The 21,670-nt window shown below is 43.5% G+C and overlaps 1 protein-coding gene across 1 annotated transcript in view; it reads right to left on the bottom strand.

Annotated features, from left to right (window-relative positions):
* pdzd8 (PDZ domain containing 8) overlaps nucleotides 1-20,450 on the bottom strand; it is a 149,393-nt gene extending 128,943 nt beyond the window's left edge. The window contains exon 1 of the mRNA XM_078413438.1: nucleotides 19,506-20,450. Coding sequence (XP_078269564.1) covers nucleotides 19,506-20,326 — 821 coding nt within the window. The 5' untranslated portion in view covers nucleotides 20,327-20,450. The remainder of the gene's footprint in view (nucleotides 1-19,505) is intronic.
* Nucleotides 20,451-21,670: the final 1,220 nt, after the last annotated feature.

Below are 21,670 nucleotides of genomic sequence, written 5' to 3'. Positions count from 1 at the left end.
AAGGATGCATTTGATATTTTACAATTGCTGAGGCTGGAAAATTTAACATTAAGAAACATTGAGGCTGGTTATTATTTTCACCGGAAGAGGTCAGGAGGGGAGATTTAATAAGGTGTATAAAATTACATGTAGCCCAGACAGGAAAAAAGGGGCCAATTTCCCTTAGGGGAGGTGTTAGCCATTGGGAGACACAGATCTGAATTAATTAGGAGGATTAAAAGAATTGAGAAAAAAATATTTAACAATGGCGAGATCCAGATCCAGAACACATTGCCAGAGAGTATAGTGGAGGCTGAACACATTTATAAAACAACCTGGTTGAACAGCCATGGCCTGCAGTCACAGACTAAGTGCTAGGAAGTAGAGCTATTCGAGAGTCCACTTTTAACCAGCTGGGATACTACAGGCCAAATTGCCTTTTATAGTATCAATGTCCATGCATCTATCACTGTATAACTTGGCTGGTAGGTTCATCCTTTAAGAATGCACCCCCATCTCTCTACATATTTTATATGTATATAGTTGTATGGTGACCAATGCTTGTACTCAGGACAAATAGATATATAAAAGAGTATTTTTTAATCATATGTATATTTAACAATAGTGCAAAGACAAAAGACAATGCTCCTAATCTATGTATTTCTGAGCTTATTTGGAGGTTGTAATGAATAATGGCCCAATGGTTACAGGGAAGAAGCTGCTCCTGAACCTGGACGTTACGGTTTTTAAGCTCCGTTACCTTTGTCCCAATGGCAGGAGTGAAATGATAGTGTGGCCAGGGTGGTGTGGGTCTCTCATGATCCTGGCTGTCTTTTTGAGGCAGCAACTCCTTCAGAACCCTTCAATGGTGGGACCATAGGTAAAAGCTGACAGAAACGAAAATGCAGTTTGTGGATGAGAGCCAGAACTGGTGATGACCCACTGTTGTTAATAACATGTGCTGTGTATTTATTAGGGTCGGGTATGGTTCTTGACATATATTTTCATCAATAAGATTTGGGAGTCATCACCAGGGGCAGCATGTTGCTTGCTTGGCCTAGTGGAGTTAATGATGGGCTGTTTTTCAACAGCTGCAGCTTTGTGGAGAAGGTTCTGTCATATTATTATCAGGCATGATGTCTGACGCAGGGTCTCGACCCGAAACATCACCCATCCCTTCTCTCCAGAGATCCTGCCTGTCCTGCTGAGCTACTCCAGTATTTTGTGTCTATCTTTGGTTTAAACCAGCATCTGCAGTTCCTTCATACACATATTGCAGGATATTGGCACAGTAAGGATGATGCTAGGGCAATATATTCCCACGTCATCTTGCTGTGTTACATGGACGGTAGCCTGTAGTATTTGGCCTTACCATTGGCCTGCTACCGTTGACCTCCTCATTGGAAAAAGCCATAGCTTTAGGAGGCAATGGCAAGTTGCTGCAGACTTCAGGGACATTTTCCATCACAATTCTGACATATCATGCAAGTACGAAGGAGCCACGGGATGAGTCACTCAAAAGATAAACCTAGCTTACTCTATGGCCACAGACCTGATGTGATTGTTCAATTTAATTTCTGGTTAATTATCTTGTATTGAAATAAATGCTGATCTATCTACTTTACAAACATAAATAACAAATTTAGTACCATGTTCTTGTTGCACTAATTACATTGTCATTGGAGACATACCACTGTTTGTGCTGATGATACATCAACACTAACATTATTTCAACAATGCTCAATTTATCCAAGAAGGGACAAAGTCCAGACTTAAAGCAGGCTTAAGCACAAATTGACCTGCAACATTACAAATAACCAAAGCCATAAGTATGGAGGCTGTTTGACAGATTAATATCCTGCAGAAACAGAACATCCAGTAAAAATCCATATTCATTTTTATCAATTGCATTTAAGGAAATAAAACACAGAAACCAAACAATGAACCCACTACGTATAATAGAGACCATTTAATAATTACCATCATTATTTATGAGAAGCAGCTATTGGGATTATGAACTAATAATCTATATACAAAACCTTATCGGGCAGTCAGTAGATGGAACAATGACCCATGCTCAGCAAAAAGTGAACTATACAGTTTTTAAAGCAAAAATTAAAAGATGTTTTATGCTGCAATCCTTTTTAGTTTAGATATAGCATGGAAACAGGCTCTTCGGCCAAACAAATCCTTATTGACTGTCCAACAGGCATTCTCACTAGTTCTGTTATCCCATGTGCCAATCCTCTCTCAACACACTCAGAGCGATTTGCAGAGGCTAATAAATCAAATCACGCACATCTTTGGAATCTGAGAGCAAACCTCAGCACCGAAGTGGCCACAGTGAGAACATGCAAACCCCACACAGACAGCACCCGACGTCATAATCAAACACGGGTCTCCAACGTTATGAGGTAGCAGCTCTACAGCTGCACCACCATTCTTTTATTGGTTTGAGCGATGTTGTACTTGAACAATCAGAAAAATCTTAATTAGCACTAGCTGCTCTACCTAACATTTTTAAGGTTATTATTGTGGGAATCATGACATCTGTATTTATTTCCATGCAAACATATTTTAGAACACTCCTTGTAAATGAAATTAAATCTAAATTAACTATATCATTATTCTATGTATATGATAGGGTGTTAAAATTACTAAAGTTACCAAAATAATACACCAAATTAAGGTATGCAAAAATTAAATTTAATATAGTTCTCTTTGAGTACAGACCCATGTGCAATGTGTAAATATACCTCAGTTCAATTAAGTTTTCAGAATATACAATATTTCTCTATTTTGAATCTAGTGTAAAAAAATGTATAGATATTTTTTATCTCCATCTTCAGAGCAACCAGCATATAAGGTGACTACAAGAAAAGCAGAGTTTCAAATATTAAGTGCAACAATTTTTATGATTGGCTTTGTTAATGCTCGCAGCAAAATTCAACAGGGAACTGAAGTAACTTAAATTGACATGGTAGATCAGATGAGATAATTGCATTTGATGGATGAGACATTTCCCTAACAACATTATTGTAGCCTCAATTACACGTGGTAGTAATTTTTGATCTGATGATCTTGTGCTGGTGCAAATTCCTGATTTTCTTTCAAGTTCAGGATTATTAGCAGACCAGGTGATGACAGTGTTTAAAAATTCAAGTACAAAATATACAGCCTTACTAATGTCCACCACACTGTCAATAGATTTATATTGTACAGGATGTTCGGGAAGCTTCAGAAGGTCTTTATTCATACATTGTTTTCTGGTACTAAAATTGCTCATCAAGCAACCATTGATAATTCAGAGTGTGGAGGGGCACTTGGGAAATCAGCTTGCATGAGATCATGGTGATGTCGCAATTCAGACCGTATTTTCATCAAAATCGTTTCTGTTATGTCTTAGCGTTTAATTTCCCCATTTTCCAATCTGAGTAAGCTCAAAAACAAACTTCCTCGTAGATGCATCACCTGTCAAATGTGCTTCTGTATTTTTTCCAAGCATATACGTTTAACATTTTCTGAAATATATGATGCTTTAATAATAGCTTTCAATTCATCTGCTTTCTTACTTCAGAGAATTAGCATTTGATGAATATCTCCAGCCGGCACAAAAGTCACATCTCCCATTAATTTATTATTGTGTCTAAGTTCTTACAACGTTCAATCTAACGCTTCAATGGCTGTTTTGTGAACCATTGCACATTGATTCCAGACACATGCTTACAATTTCTAGAATGTTTTGCTTTCTGGTTTCTCAACCAATGTTCCATGTTGGGAGTCTCCACATTTGCCGACTTTAAAGGCAGTTTAAAAGAGAAATGTGCAGATTCCCCAATCTAAAGTGTTGAAGCAATGTTTGATGATACCACGGCCAGGAACATCGTGTTTAGTCTTCAAACTTTGGTTAAATGTAGATTAATATGTGGAGTCTTTCCCATTCCACCAGAAGCAACAAAAAGAAAATCCTTGGTCATTGTAAACAGACTGTTTTATAATACCCAAGGCATTTCTTGGGTATCTCACTAAATTTCCCTCTCTCTCTCTCTCCGATGCATTTGCTTTACTGGTTTAAATCGCAGCTAGTTTGATACGAAAACTCAATACACAAATATTTAGTTTCCTTTTGTGGTTCGGTACGGTACGGTAGCGCAGCGGTAGAGTTGCTGCTTTACAGCGAATGCAGCGCCGGAGACTCAGGTTCGATCCTGACTACGGGTGCACTGTAAGGAGTTTGTACGTTCTCCCCGTGACCTGCGTGGGTTTTCTCCGAGATCTTCGGTTTCCTCCCACACTCCAAAGACGTACAGGTATGTAGGTTAATTGGCTGGGTAAATGTAAAAATTGTCCCTAGTGGGTGTAGGATAGTGTTAATGTGCGGGGATCGCTGGGCGGCACGGACTTGGTGGGCCGAAAAGGCCTGTTTCCGGCTGTATATATATGATATGATATGAAAAGTACTTAGGTCAGTTCTAACTAAATATTTAATTCCTCAAAGACAACTCTGGAAAATCAATTTTCAATAGAAAAAAATAAAATTAAGTCCCCTTTAGGCTCCAGATGGCCATCTGTGGAGATTTACAAAAACTGTGAGTGTTGTGCACATCTTTATGCTACGCCTAACTTACACGTTAAATTTCAGATTTCTAAGTGGTTTTGTTACTGAACTATGCACGGTACACTCACATCATCCTCATGATGCCCTGCAATATACCATTTTATTACAGACGAGTCCACCACTGATTTTCCAGCACCCTTAGTTCCAGAGCCTTGCCATTTTATCGTATCAACAAGGGTCACGTAAAAATGATACAATTAAACCACGACTTTCTCCCTCCCATGTCTCTAAGGCACAATGAACTGCTAGAAACTTAAATAAAACAAATATTAAATGTAAATTAATTTTACAGCGAAACTTGCATTTCTTGCAGGTTCACGAGTTGCACTCGGAAGTTCTGATAAGGGTTGGATCGGCAGCCGCCTGTGGGGTTGTGGTGCCGCATTCCCGGCAGTTACGCCCGCTAACCCAATATTTCACATTTCTGTCAAGAATGTGGTAGGGCGGGTACACCCACCGCCCCAGCCGTCCAATGTTGGCCTCTGAAAGGAAAGCAACGGTACTGAAACGGTCCGCCTAGGCAGCTGTGAGGCCGAGATACTGGCCCACAAAGTCGGCCTCAGAAATAGACTACAGGAATGGATCCGCCACTCCAGCCAGCCTAGAGTTCCAGTGTCCTGGCCGCAGAGGTCAAATTCAACCTGCTGATCTGAAGTTCGACCGCAGAAGTTAGCTATGGGGTTAGATCCGCCAGCTCCGGCCAGACCAAAGTTCCAGAGCCCTCGCCACAGAAGATAAATGCGAAAAGCCAATTGGCCGCCTCACCTAGCATAGGCACCACATTTTTGTTTTCTTGCTGCATCCAAATTAAGGGTAGTTTTCTGCAAGGCAGCCCATGTCAACAAGAAACAGTGACCATCCACAGCAATTTATCATACACTCCTGGAAGGCACCCAAGAGATTTATTCCATGTCGGAAGGAACTGCAGATGCTGGTTTACTTCGAAGATAGACAAAGTGCTGGAGTAACTCAACGGGTTAGATAGCATCTCTTTTAGAAAAGGAATAGGTGACATTTTGGGTGACAGAATGGTTCCGTACCTTTTCATACCTCTAGTTCTCCTCTCCCCCGACTCTCACTCTAAAGAAGAGTCTTGACACAAAACGTCACCTATTCATTCCTTTTGTCCAGAGATGCAGTCTGACCTGTTGAGTTACTCGAGCATTTTGTGTCTATTTAAGAGATTTATTTCCATCATACTTGTTTTGACTTGGGCCTCAAATGTGCAAACAATGTCACCACATCTCTGGTACAATTTCAAAACAAGACAAAATAAAACAGAAGACCATTGCATTATAGTGTGGGTTACAAAGCAAATTAATTACCAATTAATTTCACAACAAATTCTGGTAGATTGGTCTAACATCGTTTTTTTTTTTACTGAATCGATCAAATTAAACCATCAGAGGCTTAGTTTTTACAATCTGTTCAAAATAGCAAATTATATTTAAAAGGTGTTGCTAAGATCAAAAGTATTCCATCACATAGATTTAAACCAAGGACAATAACTCTGAGTGTATACTACCAGCAGGCTCAAACTCAGATTCCGGGAAATATCTGTCCCTGGCCCATATTTGGATCAAACTGCGATCAGTTCTGCATTCTTAACTTTCATGTTAACATCGAACAGAAAACATTTTGCAATGAAGTAAATTGACAACGTAAATAAAACTCATTCAAATGCAACTCCAAGCAAAGGAAACGCATTAGAGCCAAATAGGCAGAGCCTGATAGCAACTTTCAAATAACCATCTGCAGGTGATAATTCCAGTACCTGGTTTCACATAGAGGAAGGAAAATTGAACCCAAACATTTTCTAAAATAGAAACTGTTGTTCTTTTCACACGCATCAATCATATAAATCATATTAAATGAATCTGTGGAGGAGAGGTTTGGTGGTAATGCTTACCTGTCTCATTTTGTTTCATATTAGGACAAAGCTTGTGAAATATTTTGATCAGTGAAATCAGAAGAGCAAATGATCAATGCTACACAGCATCTGAGGCAAAGTAGGGAGGGTGAAACAGTGATACATCTTTGCATGATACATTTTAAACTCCAGACACCACATAGCATAAAACAAGTGATGAATAAATGGGGACTAATATCTACAAATGCTCCTGAACTTTGCAGGGGTGCTATGTGGTCATCACAACTACCATTTTGTTCAGCAGCCCGCTGCAGCAAACATCACCCAAAACTGAATTTATCCTTTTCCTTCACACCAATCTAGAACAATGCTGGGGAAGTTGCAACAGAAAGGTTCAGAAATGGTAGACTTGAACAGGACCATAGGACAAGTTGAGTTCAGTGAGAAGGGCCTGTATAAACTAATGTGCTAGGTGTGGGAGGGTCTGGTCATAATTGTGAGGTAGGGGATGACTCAAAACATAAAAAGTAACCGTATGGGATATACTTTAATGGAATCCCAATCTGGCAGGTATACCAAGAACAATCTCAGCCCAGATGGAGGATAACGCCCTGAGTTGCAAAATAAATAACATAATTTGAAGCGATTTTTCTTATAAAATCAACCAGCCCAATTTGCTCCAGCAAGTGGATGGCTAAATTTGTGGAGTAATATAAAACAAACTAGAAATGGTTAGCACCATGCTGATAGGAACTCCAGAAAATAGGAGTGGGAGTAGGCCACTTGGCCCCTCAAGACTATCCCACCATTCATTATCACAGGTGATCTATCCCAGTTCCTCAAAACCATCCATTCGCTGAATTTTCACAAATGTGTCCACCTCCTATTTAAGCACCTCCAATGAGCTAGTCTCCACATCCCTCTACACAGGAATTTATTTCCATGGTAATAACATGTATAATCTGAGGATTATAGTGGTGCTACTTGTAAAGAGATTGATAGAGAAGCACCAAATTCTGCAGAAAAAATTCCCTGTGCATTTTTATATCCCCCCCCCTTATCTTTAACCGCATCTTCTGGTTTAAGTCTCTTTCACTCTACGGATAGGTCATTTTCAATAACGTTATATTGAGATAAATACAACCATATGATTGTATTTCTAGGTTTCACCTTTCCTCTCTCATATATAAAATCTTAATGATCTACCACTTTCAAACTGTGAAATATTACAGATAAATGGCCAATATTTTCAGTTACTCATCTATTATTTATTCTTGCACTCAATTACAATAATCGTCATGCATGTTATACTTACATCAACTTTACCCCAGACCTTTACTTCACGCAATCAGTATGAAACAGGTTCCGTCAACAATTATTTAAAGAAAATCCCTGCAAAGGTTAAAGCAGCCTAATATTTCCTTTGGCCTATCTGCTATATCGCTTAATTAGCTATGGTTCAATAAAGAAACAGATTGGATTGACGATTAGATGACATATGTCAAACCAACCAGAATTCTTTCCAATGCCAAACCAGGAAACACTTCTAATATAGTCAGCTATATTTAACCTGAGAAGCCCAAGGAAATTGCTCTGTTGCTTCCCACCCTCCCCCATGCCTATTTTTGTGTCAGTGCCTTTGTCTAATGGTATGATAAACTTAATACATCACCTCAAAAGAGAAAACAGAATTTAGGGGAATGCTGGTTGGAGACATGTTGCAACTTGATTTTAAATACTACGCATCAAGACAAAAAGTATACACTCATTTACATGGATCATAGAGGGAGCAAGAGCAAGGTATAAATTATGGAGCACTTCTCAATCAGAGGAAAGCTGAAGAGGTCATTCCACCACATCAAAATTGCCTTGAAAAATATTCCAAGAGTGTAAGAAAATAACTGCAGATGCTGGTACAAATCGAAGGTATTTATTCACAAAATGCTGGAGTAACTCAGCAGGTCAGGCAGCATCTCAGGAGAGAAGGAACGGGCGACGTTTCGGGTTGAGACCCTTCTTCAGACTGATGTCAGGGGGGTGGGACAAAGGAAGGATATAGGTGGAGACAGGAAGACAGTGGGAGATCTGGAAAGGGGGAGGGGAAGAGAGGAACAGAGGAACTATCTAAAGTTGGAGAAGTCAATGTTCATACCACTGGGCTGCAAGCCACTGCATACCATTGGCCATATCTTCCCATCCCCTCCCCTTTAGTCCGTTCCCTCCGTAACTCCCTGGTCCACTCGTCCCTTCCTACCCAAACCACCCCATCCCTGGGCACTTTCCCTGCAACCGCAGGAGATGGAACACCAGTCCCTTTACCTCCCCCCTCAACTCCATCCAAGGTCCCAAACAGTCTTTCCAGGTGAGACAGTGGTTCACCTGCACCTCCTCCAACCTCATCTATTGCATCCGCTGCTCCAGATGTCAACTTATTTACATCGGCGAAACCAAACGCAGGCTCGGCGATCGCTTCGGTCAACACCTGCGCTCAGTCCGCATTAACCAATCTGATCTACCGGTGGCTGAGCACTTCAACTCCCCCTCCCATTCCCAGTCTGACCTTTCTGTCATGGGCCTCCTCCAGTGCCATAGAGAGTCCCACCGGAAATTGGAGGAACAGCACCTCATATTTCGCCTGGGCAGCTTGCAGCCCAGTGGTATGAACATTGATTTCTCCAACTTTAGATAGTTCCTCTGTCCCTCTCTTCCCCTCCCCCTTCCCAGATCTCCCACTGTCTTCCTGTCTCTACCTATATCCTTCCTTTGTCCCGCCCACCTGACATCAGTCTGAAGAAGGGTCTCGACCCGAAACGTCGCCCATTCCTTCTCTCCTGAGATGCTGCCTGACCTGCTGAGTTACTCCAGCATTTTGTGAATAAAAATATTCCAAAGTGTCTTTTACTTGTTGATTTTATTTTCTCCATGAACCCATTTTCTCTGGGGAACAGACAATGGAAAATGTGTTTTCACAGTTAGATATCTATACTTGTGCAACAGCGACTCATGTGCAGTAAACACGTGGAAAATGCTGAAAAACAAGAACAGAGCAACAGAGATAATGTAATTGATGCACAAGCTTGATTTTCAGGAAGCACCTCATGAGAATATTCATAAGAGGCATCCGGGTAAAGTGGAAGTTTCAGGGCCAAACAAGGAAGTGATAAATTGTCTCCTTCCCATCACATGAAAAACTAATAACAATAAGGATCTTTTGTGGAAATTGTCCTGCACCCAGATGTGAAGACCATCAAAATTGCCTGGAGATTTAGAAGATAGAAGATGACCAAGTTTGAAGGCGACATTGGTTCATAAAACAAGATATGAAGGCGAGAGGCAAAACTTGAACATCTAGAAACTGTGCATTTTGCTACATTTTAGTTTAGTTTATTGTCACATGTACCAAGGTACAATGAATAACTTTTATTGCGCGCTAACCAGTCAACGGAAAGACAATACATGGCGTTTAGTGTTAAGAAGCAAGATAACTGACACTGGTACTGAAACGAAAACCCACAAATTAAAGGACATTTTGTTGCAATGGACGGGTTAGAGGAAGCATGACATCCAAATAAAATATTATTAAATTGGTTTGAACTATTACCAAAAAATGTAGAACAGTAGGCATAAGAAATCTGCTAAGACTCTTTTCCTAGCGGTAACACAACGCTACCAATCTCCCAAAACTGTGTTTAATAAAGTTGTTATTGTTAGTTGCAAAGTGGCGGCAGCAAGCTCCTTCACGTAATCTTGCTTTGCTTCAGGAACGGTTAGCGCAACCATCTTTGCTGCAGCTTCACTTGCAACTTTGATCTATGAAGTAGCTTTTGGAAGGTCCCAGCGCAAAACAACCAGGACTCTTTCAGCTACTGGGGAGATTTGCAAAGAATCAGTGCATTTTATGGGGAAGGGGATGTGTGGTGGGGTGATTATGGAGGGGGGGTGGGGAAGCGGGTGAACGTTTAATGAGTTAATGCAAAACCCTTCCCCAGAGAGATAGAGGAATTTGCATAAACTTCTCAAGTACAATGCCCCTTGGAGTCAGACTTGATGAATCCTAAGGCCACTTATGTCAGTAAAATGTTTTAATACACGTGCACATTTGGAAGCCAGCAATCCAGCCAAATGTTCCTTCCTGGTGTTAATGTAAAGGTTACACAGGTTAAAAAAAAATCAAAAGGTTCCTCACTTTGTCCGTAAAGATTTTCTTGATTTCTGCAATACAACAATGAAAGGTTTTTCATGATTTCTGCAATACGTCAATGCTCATCTTAGAGGGATTGAGATAAGGTTCAGATTGAAGGATAATTCTGACTTTGATGGCAGAGCAAAGATTGTGCGAGCTTGTACTCATAGTTTTCAGATCACAAGATAAACCATATGTTTCCTACTTGCAAACAAACAAATGCTTGATAAGTACAATGCACTTTGGAGTCAAATAACTATATAGGGCTCAAAGTTATTCACAAAGCTCAGGAACCTTGCCTCAGAATTCCTGCAAGCAGTCTCTGCTGATCATATACCATTAACTTCTCAGAGTTTTGTTACCAAAATCACAAATAACTCTACCAGTTAAAAGAAGATTATTCAACTTTTGGTCAAAAGAATTCTTGCATTCAGAACAGGAAAGGTCAGCTCCTCCCCACAGGAATGTCAAAAGGTGTAACAGGATGCTCAGGACCTTACAGACACCCTCTGGCATATTCTGGCCATAAAGGTTACCTTAGCCAAGAAAGTTTATGATCAAGAAAATGTAGAGGTGGTTTTTGGTGCCACTTCTTTACCTTGTCTTTCTCCTATGTTTTATTCATCTCTGAAGAAGTTACTTTGTAATTTGTCAATTAATTTTTCTGAGGTGAATCCGCTGAAGTCACTTGAGGCTGTGAAACAGGGATCATAATAACCTGGAATAACCTGAAGAAGGATCTCGACCCAAAACGTCACCCATTCCTTCTCTCCTGAGATGCTGCCTGATCTGCTGAGTTACTCCAGCAATTTGTGAATAAATACCTTCGATTTGTACCAGCATCTGCAGTTATTTTCTTATACTATATATATCATAATGACCTGGAGTAATTGCCAGTCATCTGTCAAAAAAATGATTGAAAAATCTCACTAGTGACAATTTTTAATCATTGCATTACTGCTGGTATCATTTAGGAGCTGGATACAAAAATTACAGGATTGGGTGCTAAAAAATCTTGCGCCTAAAAGACAATACAATATGATGTTAACTGATGTTAATTATCTTAGAAATACACAAGATTGGTTTATGCTTTTTATGTCTATGCAATGTCTATTTTTTTGCCATTCCACAAATAAATGTTTAGATTATCTGGACTATCTCTGACATCTCCCTCCCGTTTCTGGACTATCTCTGACATCTCCCTCCCATTTCTGGACTATCTCTGACATCTCCCTCCCGTTTCTGGACTATCTCTGACATCTCCCTCCCGTTTCTGGACTATCTCTGACATCTCCCTCCCGTTTCTGGACTATCTCTGACATCTCCCTCCCGTTTCTGGACTATCTCTGACATCTCCCTCCCGTTTCTGGACTATCTCTGACATCTCCCTCCCGTTTCTGGACTATCTCTGACATCTCCCTCCCGTTTCTGGACTATCTCTGACATCTCCCTCCCGTTTCTGGACTATCTCTGACATCTCCCTCCCGTTTCTGGACCTCACCATCTCCATCACAGGAGAAAAACTAGTGACGGACATTTATTACAAGCCCACCGACTCGCACAGCTATCTGGACTACACTTCTTCCCACCCGGTCCCCTGCAAAAAGTCTATCCCCTACTCCCAATTCCTCCGTCTACGCCGCATCTGCGCCCGGGATGAGGTGTTTCACACTAGGGCTTCCGAGATGTCCTCGTTTTTCAGAAAACGGGGCTTCCCCTCCTCCATTATAGATGAGGCTCTCACTAGGGTCTCTTCTACATCCCGCAGCTCCGCTCTTGCTCCCCATCCCCACACTCGCAACAAGGACAGGATCCCCCTCGTTCTCACCTTCCACCCCACCAGCCAGCGGATCCAACATATTATCCACCAACATTTCCGTCACCTACAACAGGACCCCACCACTGGCCATATCTTCCCATCCCCTCCCCTCTCTGCGTTCCGCAGAGACCGTTCCCTCCGCAACTCCCTGGTCCACTCGTCCCTTCCTACCCAAACCACCCTAACCCCGGGCACTTTCCCTTGCAACCGCACGAGATGCAACACCTGTCCCTTTACCTCCCCCCTCAACTCCATCAAAGGACCCAAACATTCTTTCCAGGTGAGACAGAGGTTCACCTGCACCTCCTCCAACCTCATCTATTGCATCCGCTGCTCTAGATGTCAACTTATCTATATCGGCGAAACCAAGCGCAGGCTCGGCGATCGCTTCGCTGAACACCTGCGCTCGGTCCGCATTAACGCAACTGATCTCCCGGTGGCCCAGCACTTTAACTCCCCCTCCCATTCCCAGTCTGACCTCTCTGTCATGGGCCTCCTCCAGTGCCATGGTGAGGCCCGCCGGAAGTTGGAGGAGCAGCACCTCATATTTCGCCTGGGCAGTTTGCGGCCCGGTGGTATGAACGTCGACTTCTCCAACTTCAGATAGCTCCTCTGTCCCTCCCTTCCCCTCCTCCTTCCCAGATCTCCCTCTATCTTCCTGTCTCCACCTATATCCTTCCTTTGTCCCACCCCCGACATCAGTCTGAAGAAGGGTCTCGACCCGAAACGTCACCCATTCCTTCTCTCCCGAGATGCTGCCTGACCTGCTGAGTTACTCCAGCATTTTGTGAATAAATGTTTAGATTAGGATATTTATCTAAAATGAAGGACCACTGTCTAGGAAGGTACTCAGTAAAGAGCGGTGAAGATACACAAAATAATAATGGGCCCAGTTTTGCTACATTGCAGTAGAAGCAGCAGGAAAAGCAAAGAAAGCGGCTTCATGAGTAGGATGCATGTCAACAATGTTAATTCCATCCATTCTCAGGTGTAGTGGATTTGGGAAAGTGCATGTTCCCTACTCTCCAATCAGTCTAAAAACAAATTACGTAAAAAAGAATTGTTCGAACAACTACCTCAAATTTAGAGGGGATGAAGTGTAATCAGGTAATAAGGTGAAATGGACAATGGAAGATCTTAAGTCTATTCTACAACCTGCTCATTGAAAAGAAAACTGGCATACAGTGTATCCGGTGCCCATTTTGCACTATGACTTAAGACAAATCTGCTCACTTACAATGCTCAAGATATCTGGAGAAATAAATTATTCACATTTTAACTTAAAAAAATTAATCACACAATAGCAGCATCAAGTATCATGGAATACACCCACATGTGCCAAACAATGGCCCTCTGGTCCAACCTACATCTCTTCTTCACCAATGTAATTTTTTTTTACATTCCACACATGGATATCCTGCTGAATCAAAGAGATCTCAAAATTAGTGATGTGCCCGGTTCAAATCAGGATGTCATAATTTTGAAAATCCAGAACCTCTCAAGCTCACGTTAGTGATGGAATCATGCAACTGATGGGCAAATAAAGTGTGTAAGAAATACATGGTCAGTGAAATATATTACAGATTATCAAAAATACATACTAAGTGCTGTTTTAATTCTAGCCAAGCTCACTTCACAGCAACCTCACAAGTTTAAAGTAGCATTAAGATGAAACCAAGTAGTAGAGTCTGACCTATTGCATCAGTTTCCAGGGGTAGTTAATTTTAAATATCACCATCTATGCAAACACACAATAACCTTGCTGGAAAGTGAAGGCATATGCTGGAATCTTCAGCACAAAACAAATCACAGGAGGGACTCAGATGTTCATACTGTCTGATGCACTGAGTTCCTCCAGCATTTTGAGTGAAAAACAAAGTGCTAGAGAAACTCAGTGGAGGGCATAGCCAGAAGATATTTCAGGTCTGAAAAAGGGTCCCGACCCAAAATGTTATCTGTCTATTCCCTTCACAGATGCTCCCTGGCCATTGAGATCCTCCAGCTTGATATTTTTGCTCAATATTCCAACATCTGCAGTCCCCCGCATTTCCTCCAGCATTTGGATTTTTGCTGTATTCAAAAATATTAATTTTCAAGCAATGCATCAAGACAGCAAGGCAAACTGAAATTGCTTGTACAGATATTTCCATATGCCCTCTAATTACAGCCACTAGTCACTTTGTGAATGATTCCCGTTCTTAACTGACAAACATCCTATTCACAACATGCATAACAAATAGGCATTTCTCAACTCTGCTACTGCATCCTAACTTGTTCAACCGCAATATTTTAGCTTTACTTTTTAAGTGTACAAGTTCCTTGTTGGATATCATTTGCAAGTTAAAAGAGGTCTAATTTATTCATTCTTAATTCTGTCACTGCACCAAGGCTCTGTATGCTTGTCATGGCTTCGATATTGGAATGAGGTCTCAGTGTCAATAGGCAACTTCAGCTCCCCAGGGATGTCACAGATTCAACATGACCCCAGGAGGATTGAAGTTCAACTGCTTTCAGCATCATAGAAACATAGAAAACATAGAAAAACATATGAAAGTCCTGCCATCCCAGGAATCAATCTGGTGAACCTTCTCTGTACTCCCTCTACGGCAAGGATGTCTTTCCTCAGATTAGGAGACCAAAACTGTACGCAATACTCCAGGTGTGGTCTCACCAATGCCCTGTACAACTGCAGCAGAACCACCCTGCTCCTATACTCAAATCCCCGCGCTATGAATGCCAACATACCATTCGCTTTCTTCGCTGCCTGCTGCACCTGCATGCCTACTTTCAATGACTGGTGTACCACGACACCCAGGTCTCGTTGCATCTCCCCTTCTCCTAATCGGCCACCATTCAGATAATAATAATTCATCCTACTTGCTTTGCTTTTAGGCATCTGAAATATTTCAGTATTGTCGACATTTTAGGTAGAAATGAGGGAAGATATTGAGCATCTGGTACCTAATAATCATTCACGCTTTCATTTCTTCCTGCCTAGACTACTGCAACTCCCTATACACTGGGATCAGCCAATCATCCCTGTCTCGCCTGCAACTGGTCCAAAACGCCGCAGCGAGACTCCTGACGGGTACCCGTAAAAGGGACCACATCACGCCGATTCTGGCCTCTCTCCACTGGCTCCCTGTACGGTACAGAATCAACATCAAGCTCCTCCTATTCACATATAAAGCCCTAAATGGACATTCCCCCCCTACATCAAAAATCTTCTAACCCACCTCTCTAACTTCAGGTCCCTCAGGTCGGCCGACTTGGGGCTACTCACTATCCCGCGGTCTAGGCTTAAGCTCAGGGGTGACCGCGCTTTTGCGGTTGCAGCTCCTAGACTGTGGAACAGCATCCCTCTCCCCATCAGAACTGCCCCCTCCATCGACTCCTTTAAGTCCAGGCTCAAAACCTATTTCTACTCCCTAGCGTTTGAGGCCCATTGAGGAGGCGCTGTGAACTGTTTTGTATGTGCTGTTATGTTTGTGTGCTACTGTATGTTTCATTTTTTCCTTAGCACCTAAACAGATGTACAGCACTTTGGTCAACGTGGGTTGTTTTTAAATGTGCTATACAAATAAAATTGACTTGACTTGACTTGACTTGACTTAATAACTTGCCCTGTTTCCCCACAGACTGAATGATAACCATACCTTAACTCCTCCAGCCACTGCCCATCCTCGCCCATCAACTGTTTCAATGTTTAAATGGCATAATGAGAAATCTTACCCAACCGGCTCACAGTACACAGAGCTCCCCTGGGTATGGGGATCAGTGCAGCCAGGCTGAATAACATCATTGGAGCAGTAGGTAACAATTTTCCTCAACTCTTTCAAAGTTCCAGCCTAAATGATTATATCATTGAAAGATATCATGATTATATCAATACCACACAATACCATAACCAGGTGTGCTGGTTGTCACATAGAAAATAGGTGCAGGAGGAGGCCATTTGGCCCTTCGAGCCATCAATCCCGAGCCATTCATTGTGATCATGGCTGATCATCCACAATCAGTAACCCGTGCCTGCCTTCTCCCCATATCCCTTGATTCTGCTAGCCCCGAGAGCTCTGTCAAACTCCCTTTTAAATTCATCCAGTGAATTGGCCTCCACTGCCTTCTGTGGCAGAGAATTCCACAAATTCATAACTCTCTGGGTGAAAAGGTTTTTTCTCATCTCAGTTTTAAATGGCCTCCCCTTGATTCTTAGACTGTGACCTCCCCCAACATTGGGAACATTTTTCCTGCAACTAGCTTGCACAGTCCTTTAATAATTTTATACGTTTCGAAAAGATCCCCTCTCATCCTTCAAAATTCCAGTGAATACAAGCCCAGTCTTTCCAATCTTTCCTCATATGACAGTCCCGCTATCCCTGGGATTAACCTTGTGAACCTACGCTGCACTGCCTCAACAGCAAGGATGTCCTTCCTCAAATTAGGAGACCAAAACTGCACACAATACTCCAGATGTGGTTTCACCAGGGCCCTGTACAACTGCAGAAGGACCTCTTTACTCCTATACTCAAATCCTCTCGTAATGAAGGCCAACATGCCATTAGCTTTCTTCACTGCCTGCTGTACTCTCAGTGACTGGTGTACAAGGACACCCAGGTCTCGTTGCACTTCCCTTTTTCCTAATCTGACACCATTGAGATAATAATCTGCCTCCTTGTTCTTGCCGCCAAAGTGGATAACCTCACATTTATCTACATTATACCGCATCCACCATGCATCTCCACTAACTCAACCTGTCCAAGTCACCCTGCAGCCTCCTAGCATCCTCTTTGCAGTTCACACTGCCATCCAACTTTGTGTCATCTGCAAATTTGCTAGTGTTCCATCATCTAAATCATTAATATATATTGTAAATAGTTGCGGCCCCAGCACCGAGCCTTGCGGCACTCCACTCGCCAATACCTGCATTCTGACAGGGGCCCGTTTATTCCTACTCTTTGTTTCCTGTCTGCCAACCAATTCTCTATTCATGTCAATACCATACCCCCAATACCATGTGCTCTAATTTTGCCCACCAGTCTCCTAAGTGGAACCTTATCAAAGGCTTTCTGAAAGTCTAGATACACTACATCCACTGGCTCTCCTTCATCCATTTTACTTGTCACATCCTCAAAAAATTCCAGAAGATTACACAAGCAGGATTTCCCCTTCATAAATCCATGCTGACTTGGACCAATCCTTTTACTGCTATCCAAATGCGCCTTTATTACTTCTTTAATAATTGACTCCAGCATCTTCCCCATCAGGCTAACTGGTCTATAATTCCCCATTTTCTCTCTCGCTCCTTTTTTGAAAAGTGGGAGACTGCCTGACCTGCTGAGTTACTCCAGCATTTTGTGAATAAATCGATTTGTACCAGCATCTGCAGTTATTTTCTTATATCCCAACTGACTCTACCCTCCAATCCACAGGAACTGATCCTGAATCGAAAGAACATTGGAAAATGATCACCAATGTGTCCACGATTTCTAGAGCCACCTCCTTGAGTACCCTGGGATGCAGACCATCAGGCCCTGGGGATTTATCAGCCTTCCGTCCCATCAGTCTACCCAATACTATTTCTCGCCTAATGCAAATTGCTTTCAGTTCCTCCATCTCCCTAGATCCTCTAGTACATCTGGGAGATTGTTTGTGTCTTCCTTAGTGAAGACAGAACCAAAGTACCTGTTCAACTCTTCTGCCATTTCCTTGTTCCCCTTAATAATTTCACCTGTTTCGGCCTTCAAGGGACCCACATTTGTCTTTACTGAGTTTTTTCTCTCAACATACCTAAAGAAGCTTTTACTATCCTTCTTTAAATTCTTGGCCAGCTTATCCTCGCATTTAATCTTTTCAATCCGTATTGCCCTTTTTGTTACCTTCTATTGTCCTTTGAAAGTTTTCTTATCCTCTGGCTTCCCGCTACGCTCTGCTATGTCACACACCTTTTCTTTTAGTTTAATTCCATCCCTAACCTCCCTTGTCAGACACGGTTGCCTCTTACTCCCCTTACAATCTTTCTTCTTCTTTGGAATAAAATAATCCTGTATCTTCTGGGTTATGCCCAGAAATTCCTGCACTGCTATTCCACTGTCATTCCTGCTAGGATCCTTTTCCAGTCGACCTTGGCCAGCTCCTCTCTCATGCCTTCATGGTCCCCTTTGTTCAACTGCAACACTGACACTTCTGATTTAACCTTCTCCCTCTTAAATTGCAGTTTAAAACTTATCAAATTATGGTCACTACCTCCTAGCGGTTCCTTTACATTGTGTTCCCTTATTAAATCTGGTTCATTGGACAACACTAAATCCAGAATTGCCTTCTCTCTGGTTCGCTCCAGTACAAACTGCTCTAAGAATCCATCTCGGAGGCACCACAAACTCCCTTTCTTGGGGTCCAGAAAAAACCTGATTTTCTCAGTCTACCTGCATATTGAAATCTCCCACAACCACAGTGACATCACCTTTGTTACATGCCAATTTTAACTCCTGATGCAACTTAAACCCTATATCCAACGACTGTTTGGGGGCCTGTAGATAAGTCCCATTGGTGTCTTCTTACCTTTGTAATTACTTAATTCTATCCACAGCGACTCTACATATGTCACCCCTCACAAGGGACTGAATTTTATCCCTCCCCAACAGAGCTACCCCACCTGCCTGTCCTTTCTATAGGACGTATAACCTTGAATATTCAGTTCCCAGTCCTGATCCTCCTAGAGCCATGTCTCTGTAATCCCTAAAATGTCATATCCACCAATCTCTAACTGAGCCTCAAGCTCATCCACTTTACGTCTTATACTTTGTTACACAGAGGTACAGCTTGTTCCATCCTTCTCAGCTCTTCCCAGTATCGCATGACTGCAGCTTGAGGGGGGGTGGAATGCCATCTGTAACGCAATACCATGCCAAGGGACGACAGGCGGGCAAAACCATCAATGTGCAGTGTTGCCACCTTAATTGGAGATAGTCTCGAATAGAAAGTTACAAGCAGAATGGTCTTTATCTTTCGCGCGCACACACACGCACCATGACAGTACCTGATTTTGTAGTTGGGCAAGGTATGCTTCCGCTTGATGACCCTCTTGAGCTGGTTGACGATGATGGAGGTGAGCTGGGGCATGGGCCGGCCCTCGAACTGGGATTTGACCTCGAAATCGATAAAAGGGTCGTCCATGAAGGCGAAAGACCAGTGCGTGAAAGGGCGCTGGGTGAACTGCAGCCGCAGCCGGCCCACCACCCTCCTCATCTTGACGAAGAGGTAGGCCGACTTGCCAAAGACCAGGTCCACGTCGATGGCGAGGTGGAAGCCCCCGTTGTACTCGAGCTCCACCTCGAAGTTGAGCTCGTCTGGCACGCCGCCGGCCTCGTCGTCCTGCCCGCCGCTGCTGTTGCTGTTGGCGGCGACGGGCGACGGTTGGAGCGGGCGCGCGCTCCGCAGCACGGGCAGCGCGTTGCCCAGGGAGATGTCCCGCAGGCTCAGCCCTTCCAGCAGCCGGCCCGCCGTCCGCGTCTGCAGCAGTTCCTCGAACTCCACTTTGATCTTCTTGGTCAGCCAGTGGCGGACGATTGGGGTGTCGCGGAGCTCCCGAAATAGAAACAGAAAGATGGCGTTGAGAAAGTGGCAGCTCTCCGACTTGCTGCCGCCGCCGGTACCAGGCGCCGAGGAGGTCGAGTCCGGGGAAGCCGGCGGCTCCTTGGCGCCGCTGAGATAGTCCTTCAACGAAGGCTCGACCACGGGCTTAACGTACTGCACATGCCGGGGTACAGCCTCGGGTTTGTTCCGGTACAGCAATAAAATCTGCAGCACCACCACGCACAGCGCCCCGGCCAGAGCAGACAACAGGATTATATAAATCATCGCTGCTCCCCTTTGTATCAGTCACCTCCTTGTTCTACATGCCCTTCTCTCCTCCCCCACCCCCCCCTGCTACCATTACTTAGGGCTCCGTGTTTACATGGCCTGTACCCGGCAGCACAATGAAACAGAAGCGCCTATCTTCCTTCTCTCCCTCCTCCCCCTCTTCACGTACGTGCGCAACGCGCCCCGCACCAGCGCAGACAACGCTCGCCCGCCCGCGGTTTCCAAACCTCCCCAGTGGCCGAACAGCGCTGCGCTGGATCCGGACCCAAATCCCGGGCTCCGATTCACAGACACACATGGGGAACTAGGTGAACTGCCCACATTGCAATGGAGATGGCACGCCAACAAAAAGCACCCACAAGGACCCGGAACAATTATGAGGAAAAGCACCAATGCGCGGTACATATTTATAATTGAAGTTGAGCCAAAAGAAGAGTTTGGGGAGACCTGTCAAGTGCAATCTTTAAGTGAGCTCTCTATTCTCATTTGTATATATTTTTTATAATATCATTTGCGTCAACAAAAAGTAGTCTTGCCTCCTGCAAAATAACAAAGTCCTAGAGGGACTCCGTGGGTCAGGGAGTATCTGCGGAGGTTTTTTTTTTAAATTCCAAAAATAAACATTCAGAATTATGGCGAGTCTGGAGGCTCGTTCTTTGTTGAAGAAGTTTATTGCGACAGCAATATTCGATCACAAAGTTTACATAACGAGATCACAGACAACCGTTAAAACTAACTGTTCACTTCGAAGAAGTCTCCCAACTGACTCTTATTCACAAAATGCTGGAGTAACTCAGCAGGTCAGGCAGCATCTCGGGAGAGAAGGAATGGGTGACGTTTCGGCCGAAACGTCACCCATTCCTTCTCTCCCGAGATGCTGCCTGACCTGCTGAGTTACTCCAGCATTTTGTGAATAAATCGATTTGTACCAGCATCTGCAGTTATTTTCTTATATCCCAACTGACTCTTTTGGGCGCCAAAACCGCACGTGACGACACTGTCCAATCAGCGGTTTCACTCCCTGGACCAATCCTTACGGTCGCGCCCACACGTGACCTTGCTGGCCAATCTGAGGGTTCGATACCTAGGACCACTCTCTATGGTCGCTACATGACCCCCCCCCCCAGAACCCGAGGTACGGAACCTAGCAGGGAGCCGGATTTCGCGACCAGAACGAGTAAGGAGAGGGGCAGCCGGAACCACAGGAGCGGGGGGTCCTGGACCGGGTGGAACTGCAGGAGCGGGGGGTCCTGGACCGGGTGGAACTGCAGGAGGACGGCCTCGCCGAGGCGGTTGACCAACCAGGACAGGGCTGTCCGGATCCAAGTGCGCAGGTTTAAG

This window comes from Rhinoraja longicauda, chromosome 16 (assembly GCF_053455715.1).
Source record: "Rhinoraja longicauda isolate Sanriku21f chromosome 16, sRhiLon1.1, whole genome shotgun sequence".
Lineage (NCBI taxonomy): Eukaryota > Metazoa > Chordata > Chondrichthyes > Rajiformes > Arhynchobatidae > Rhinoraja > Rhinoraja longicauda.
Note: the sequence above shows the minus strand (reverse complement) of the source record. Positions and strands in the feature narration are given on the sequence as shown.